The 7,296-nt window shown below is 53.6% G+C and overlaps 1 protein-coding gene and 1 long non-coding RNA gene across 3 annotated transcripts in view; one reads left to right on the top strand and one right to left on the bottom strand.

The window, feature by feature from the left end:
• Positions 1 to 3,764, top strand: part of LOC132013569 (uncharacterized) — a 6,045-nt gene extending 2,281 nt beyond the window's left edge. Inside the window, exon 3 of the long non-coding RNA XR_009403036.1 lies at positions 3,477 to 3,764. This is a non-coding gene — a long non-coding RNA (uncharacterized LOC132013569). The remainder of the gene's footprint in view (positions 1 to 3,476) is intronic.
• SCARA5 (scavenger receptor class A member 5) overlaps positions 1 to 7,060 on the bottom strand; it is a 119,485-nt gene extending 112,425 nt beyond the window's left edge. For both annotated transcript variants that reach the window (XM_059393496.1, XM_059393505.1), the window contains exons 1-2: positions 6,674 to 7,060; positions 2,316 to 2,433 (exon numbers count right to left, since the gene is read on the bottom strand). In XM_059393496.1, the coding sequence (XP_059249479.1) occupies positions 2,316 to 2,427 (112 nt within the window). In that variant the 5' untranslated portion in view covers positions 2,428 to 2,433; positions 6,674 to 7,060. The remainder of the gene's footprint in view (positions 1 to 2,315; positions 2,434 to 6,673) is intronic.
• Positions 7,061 to 7,296: the final 236 nt, after the last annotated feature.

Raw genomic sequence — 7,296 nt, 5'->3', positions numbered from 1 at the left:
GGCCTTCCCAGAAGACAGGAACCTGACAGAAACACTGACCTGGCTTGATGTGACACAGCTGGTGGCTCCCTTCCCCACCCTCCTCTTCTATTACAAAATTGTGTTCAGTCTTTAAAGCCTTTTCTGGAAAGACCTCTCCTAACTTCAGTACCCAAGTGCCCTCCTTATCCATAGGGGATACTCCCGAGACTCCCAGTGGATGCCCAAAACCACCAAGGGTACCAAACCCTGTATGTAGTCTGTTTTTTTCCTATATACACACACTGTGATAAAGTTTAATTTCCAGGTCAGGCATAGCAGGAGATTCACAGCAATAATAATAAATGGAATGTTCATAACAGTATGCTGTAATAAGTTATTTGAATGTGGTCTCTCTTTCTCCATCAGTATATCTTATTACACTGCACTCACCTATCTTCTTGTGATGAGGCTAAAATGGCTATGTGATGAGATGAAGTGAGGTGAATGACATAAGGCACCGTGATGGCATTAGGTGGTGACTGGCCTTCTGATAAAAGGTCAGAAGGAGGGTCATCTGCTTCCAGACCACAGTTTGGTGTGGACAACAGACTGTGGAGAGCAAAACCACAGATAAAGGGGGGGACTACCATGCTGACACATATTTTTGCCTACTTTATGTTATGGGTAGTTGTCCCCAGGCCAGTCCCTTCTGCTGAGATCATAGCCCTTGGAGGGCAAGGATGGTTCGATTTTGCTTTAGAGCATCCTTGGCACCCGACCCGTGGCTTGACACATTGAAGATCCTCAAAATATGTTTGTTGAATGGAATTCAGAAGAAGAGCTACAGTGGTGGGCAGTTTACTAGGCCAGGCTGTGGGGGCTTATCGGTCATGAGCCCAAAGCTTGTCTCCTCTCCCTGCTGAGACTGTCCCTGATCCCTGCATCTCTGAGCTACCCATCTTCCCTTCCAGCACTTGGTGCCTTTTAGGAGGAGACACGGTTACAGCAGGATGGGGAGGTGTTTCTGTCTTTGAGTAATTTTGAGACAAAGGCAGCTAGCAGAGTGGAGAGAAAACATGGTGTTTGAAAGAGCCTTGAATAAAGGCCTGCATAGTGGTTAATTCCTGTCAGCTCGACTGGTTACAGGGGCCAGGTGAAACATCATTTCTGGGTGTTCCCAGATGAGATTAGCATTTGACTTGGTGGGCTCAGTAGAGCAGATTGCCCTCCCCAGTGGGAGTGGGCCGCATCCAATCAGTGGAGGGCCTTTAGAGAGCAAAAGGCAGAGCAATTTGCTTTTTGCCTCCTGCCTGCCCACAGAGTTGGGACATAGCCTCTCATCTTCTCCAGCCCTCAAACTGCAGTTTACACCATTCGCTCCTCTGGTTCTCGGGCCTTCTGACACAGATCAAATTATACGGCCCACTTTCCTGGGTCTCCAGTCTGAAGTTGGAGATCGTGAGGCTCCTCAGCTTCCATAATCATGTAAGCCAATTCCTCATAATAAAACTTTGTATATACATATATATCCCCTTGGTTCCATTTCTCTGGAGAACTCTATGACAGCTTATCTCTACCTAATTGGCCATAAGTCTCTATGAGACTCTTCTGTAAACTTCATTCTATTTAGCTTTGAAGTGGGAACAATGCTGTCCTCCCCTGTGCTCACCGCAAAAAGGAGTGTGTCTATTGATGTAGCAAGCATTTATTCAGCACCTACTAAGTGTCAAGCTTGGTCCTGGGTATACAGGATTCCATCAGCTGGCAAGGTGCTTTGGGCTTCTTTGGAGGAAGCATCCTTTGAATTTTCAGTTTTAGCAAATAACCATTTCCCACAGATGCAGTGGGTCACTGCATGGGGAACTCCCTCCTGCGGGCCTGATCTGGAGCCTCAGACCTAGAGGGAGGCTGAGCACCTTGACGAGGTATGCTCTCTCCTCACAGATGCTTTGAGAAATGGACTGGGGGCTCCTCACCTGAGGTCTGGGCTTGCTAGCTCAGAAGCCTTTGCCTGACCCCAACCTGACCCACTCAGAGGAGAGGAAGCCAAAGAGGCAAAAAGCCTGCCCTAGGAGTCAGGAGACTCAATGCTGGAATGCCTCTGTTACTGACAGCCTCTACGATCCTTAAACTCCAGCCCCACCAGCTCACCTGTGAAATGGATACACATCTTGCAGGTCACAAAGATATGTAGAGATGTGTCAATTAAAAGACATTTCAAAGCATGAATTTCCACATAGGAAGTATTAGACTTGTGGGGGTGGGGGGAGTCATTGCTGCCCTGGAGCAATGACAGGTTTGGGTATGGGGGCAGGGCAGGGCTTGCAGTGTAAGACGAAGCCAGATGCACTCACCGTCCTCACACAGGTTTAGCTTGGACAGGCTCCTGCCGTCAAAGGGCTCCTCAAAGATGGAGCTGGTGTCCCGGTCGCTCACCGTGTGCAGGTACATGGCTTTGTTCTCCATTCTGATCTGCAGCAGCAGCAGGAAGGACAGCGAAGGGAGAGGAGAGGGAGGAAGGGGGCGGGGAGAGAGAGAATAAACTATAGGCAGACAGAAATGAACACACTGAACAAGGCACCACCCATCCCCAAGATTCTGAGCCTGAACACCAGTAGTCCCTCATGTTCGGGTACCATCTACCAGGTCCTCGGGATCCCAAGTCTCCGCCAGCTTCCTCGGTGCTTGGGAAGGCCGAGGCCCTTTGGACCTTTCTGATCACTGGATCCATCCATTTGTCTCAACAGCCCTTGGTTGGGGCCAGAACCTGAGCCAGAGGGGCCCTGAGGGCCATGCTCGGTAGGGCCTGGAGGGGCCTCTTGACCCCAGTGGAGTGATCTCCTAGCCTCTGGAAATTTGAGCACATTAGAGAGACTTGGCTCCTGCTCTGTGCTGCAAATGTGTGACCAGTCTGGCATGTTCCAAAGGAGCTGGAGTGCTGCTCCCACTTTGGGGTGCTGGAGCTGCTACAGTGGGACCGCAGCAGGGATTCGTCTCCCAGGCAAGCCCGAGGAGCAGGCAGCCTTGGTGGAGTCCCCCGGACACTAAGACCTGAGCAGCCTGAGACCCGGGGAGGGGCCAGAGTCTGCATGGGCTCCTGAAGCCAGGTCACTGGGGCTCAGAGGCTACCCCATGGTGTTCTAGGAATGTACCCATTGACTCTGGAGAATGGCATCCGATTTGAAGTAAACAGCACCATTTCCAGAGTGTATACAATGCCATCCCATTTTGTAATATATACACGTGTCCTGAGTAGGTGACAAGAAAGATTGTATTTGGAGATGTTCCGGGTTGTTCTGTATCAGAAGACTCTGGTGGGGATTGTGCGGATTTTGTGCTTATTTTTGTTTGCTGGATATTCTGGGTTTTCTACAACATGTTTGCATTCTTTGTGTAATAAGAAAAACCTACTCTAGGAGCCAAATTAAAAAGTGTTTATTTAACATAAAACACTTGCTACTCTCTTTTTTTTCCATATATGCTCAGTGATTTGACAAATTACTTTCTAATTTCAGCTCTGTTCCAGCCATAAGTTTAGCTTGACCTTTGGTCCTGATGCTCTTGGACTCTCTGGATATTGAACCAAAAATCCATTTTTAAGAGCAAATTCTTTGGAAGATAAAAGCTGCTGGAAGGATGAATGGGTCCCAGGACTGGTGTGGAGCAAATTCAACTCTGAGACCCAGAGAGCGGAGCCAGGGGTCTATTGCTTGAGAAAAGATGACAGGGGGGCGCCTGGGTGGCTCAGTGGGTTAAGCCACTGCCTTCGGCTCAGGTCATGATCTCAGGGTCCTGGGATCGAGTCCCGCATTGGGCTCTCTGCTCAGCAGGGAGCCTGCTTCCTCCTCTCTCTCTGCCTGCCTCTCTGCCTACTTGTGATCTCTCTCTGTCAAGTAAATAAATAAAATCTTAAAAAAAAAAAAAAAAAAAGAGAACGGGGCCTAGGAGGGGGGGGGGGGGGGGGCACAATGCCTGAAGGGAGCAGCCAGTCGGTTCCTCTTTGGAGGCAGTGGGACAGGAGGCATCGGCATCGTGTCAGTAAACACGGATAATCAAAGAGGAGCCTGGCTGAACCGCTCTGGCAGGCAGAGTCAAACCTAAACCCCTTATTTTCATGGCTTGACGTTTGTCTCCAGAGACCTCTGACTTCAGGGCGGGCCAGCTGCCATACAACTGTCCTTCCTATGGCCCAGGAAGGACGGACAGGGGCTTCTTCAAGTAAGGAGATGCCGCATGGGCAGCACGGGGTGTGCACATGCGCACATGCACGCACGGGCGGGCAGGGTGTTCACAGCCTCTGTGGGCCTTTTCTTCCAGCCTGCAGGAGACGGGGGTAGCGGAAGCTCGCAGCTCTGCCAGGATCTCCCCTCCCTGCCCCAGGGGTTCCCTGGAGCCCCCAAACCTCTCCCACCCAGCTTCTATGTGCTGCAGTAATGTCCGGCTTGCTAACCTCCCAACACCGGTGCTCCATCCAAGTTCTCCACCCACAGTGAGCCTCTAGGTGGAGCCCCCTGAGCGACTCCGCTGCTGCTGCTAAGCTGCAGGGGACCCTCCCTTGTTTCATAAGCACGAAGTGCTGCACCCCTCCCTCTGGCCTGGGGAGCTGCAAAGCAGGAGGCCAGTGTCTCCTCTGCAAGCGATAATCCTCTCTCTGCCAAAGGCAACAGGCGCTGCTGCCCAGAGGTCTGCTCGGTGGGGTGCTGCCATGCTGGCGGTGGGGGTATGGAGATGAGCTTGGGCCAGGATAGCCCCATCTTCATTTCCACCTTCCCCTCTGCTGATCAGCCCCTGGACCACAGTTGGAATGCATGGCTCCTTATCTGGAATCCGTCTATAGGGCGGCCCCTTCTCTACCCTCCTCCCCACCCCTGGGCTGGTGGAGCAGGAGCCCTGGGGAGCCTGTTGAGAAGAGAGGCCCCGGGCCGAGCAGAGGCCAGATGTGAGTGAGATGAGATTGGAAGTGTTCGGCCAGCTCTGCTAATGTTTGTTACTTGGGAAGGAAACCTAAGAATGTTCTATCTGCCGCAGGTTTTATTTTGAGCTATTTTTCTTTCTTGGGAAATGAGGGACAGGAATTTGAACCCTTCGATCATTGGTCTTACTGCCTTTGGGGCCAAGTTTGTGCTCTCAAGCAAGGTGCAAACTCACTGCCAAGTGTGGTGATAATAGAGACGATGTGTACGCCTTGCGTGTGCTCATGCCCCGTTGTCATCTGGGATCTCTCCGCTCCCCTCCCTGGCCCCTGTTAGGGGGTCAGGGAGCATCAGTGTGTTGCTCCCGCTTTAAAGATAAGCCAATCCAGGCCCCAAGAGGCAAGAGCCAATGATGTCAGGCAAGGGTGAGGCACCAGGGAAAGGCGTCCCACCCAGGGCACGGACCCAGCCACAGGGCTGTTTCGTCCAGAAAGCATGTATTTGTCCCTCTCAGGAGCCACCTTTCGGGGTTCCAAACCAGGCAGTGAAGAGGGTCAGTGGGAGCCCTGGGGCCAAGGAAAGGATCTGAGAGCAGGAAGGGAGGGGACCAGGATAGTAGAAACAGGAGCAGGGTGTGGATGCCAAAGTGACATAAGGAGAAATCTCGAGGAGCTTGGAATTTTGTGTTTCAAGTCAAAGGATGGGGCCTTCCTCCCCCAGGGACAGGACACCTTACTGTCCTCTTAGGGATGTCGTGATGCTCCATAGACATCCATAGCTTCACCCCATCAGGTCTGGGTGGGGTGGGCGGGGTGCTCAGAGGATACGGGGTCCTGTCCTGGAGTCCCTTCCTACTCCTCGGGAACCTGGCCCAATCCGCTGAGCTCGTTCAGCCTCAGGTCATCACCTCTGGGAAGGGGAGAAGCGCATCTGCCAGCCACTCAGCTATTTCTAGCCTCCGGTGGAATAGTGCACAGGGAAGGGCTTTACGAGCAAGGGTCCACAGCAAGTTGGAGCTGGGAGTCCGGAGAGAAACACCCCCCCCCCACACCCCCAACCCTGGCATCTTCTGATCCTGCCAAGTAGTTAGTGAGGGGAGAGGGGCACGGTCTCTAAGTTCCTGAGGCTTCCCTCCTGCCAGTCAGGCCCCAAAACAGTGCTCTTTGGGGTTCCCTTTGCAAACAACAATCACGAATACGGACCAGAGCGAAATCTGGACCCTTCGGGGCAAGTCACTCTTGGGGAGCAGAAGGGTTCGATCGATTCTTCCTGCTGAAGGTGGCATGAACCTCACCTGTTGCTGCAGAGACAGGGTGTCTGGGTTCCAGCATCTGACTCTGCTGGGCTCGCATCTTCTCTTTGAATGGCACCGAAACCAAGTAAAAATCAGGGGGCCCTCTCCGCTAACAGTTCCCCTAAATCAGAACCCGAAGCTGGGAAGGTGCAGATGTTAAGCTCTTCCTTCACACGTCCCACCAGTGGCACGCACAATGCACACACGCTTCACACACTTAGCCGCACAGTCGGCTCCCGCCATAGGCTCCAAGATGTGACACCGACCAGGCAGAGTTGCCACTAAAGCAATGGCGCCTGCAAATCCAGTCTCACACAGGCTGCATCCCCACAGGCCCACAGCTGGAACCTTCCCACCTGCCCCTGCGACCTCGGGCTGCACATCCTGAGATGCCTGCACGCAGCGCCCTGCTCCAACGGCCACATCCAGGTCCCCCACAGCTGGGGGACCCTGCCTCTGGGAGACTAGGCTCAGGTGCCAGGACAGAGTTAGTGCCAAGACTCACCTGAGCGCCGCCCGCGGAGGCCGCAGAAGCGCGGGTCTGCTCAGTTCCCGGGATTCGCCATGGTGACCGAAGAGCTGGCCGCTGTCACTGCACTGAGACCCAGGCAGCCCCGCACAGCTCGTCCCCACAGCCAGCCAAAGCCAGACGGAGGCATAGAAAGAGGCTGCCCCGGTGCTCAGTCACTTGTCTCAGGGGTCACTTCTCCAGGAGGCTCAGGGCAGGAGGCAAGACTCAACCCTGGGGCCTGAGTCGGGCCTGTGGTTGGGGAGTCCCTGTGTTGTTGGTGCCTCGCCTCAGTCAGCCACAGGCAGCGCTCAGGAGGTGTTCTGTGGAGGCACCAGCGGCCGTTCTAGATGCTGACTGAGATGGGAACTGCAGCTGCTTGGGCCGCCGCCGGTCTTTATAAATACAAAGTTCTGGGAGCAGTCGCGGAAGCTCCCCTGGGGTCTGGAACACATCCCCCCTCTGGTGGCCAATCTCGGCATTGCAGCCCCGCCGTCCTCCCGGCCCAGTCCAGAGCCGGGAAATCCGCCTCCGCTACGGACTCCGCACTCCTCACCTAAAACCCCACACAGAAGAATTTTTGGAAAGCTTCTACAGGAATGGCAGCTAGACCTGGCTCA

This window comes from Mustela nigripes, chromosome 1 (genome assembly GCF_022355385.1).
Source record: "Mustela nigripes isolate SB6536 chromosome 1, MUSNIG.SB6536, whole genome shotgun sequence".
NCBI lineage: Eukaryota > Metazoa > Chordata > Mammalia > Carnivora > Mustelidae > Mustela > Mustela nigripes.
The sequence above is the reverse complement of the archived record's forward strand: the minus strand, read 5'-3'. Positions and strand labels throughout refer to the sequence as shown.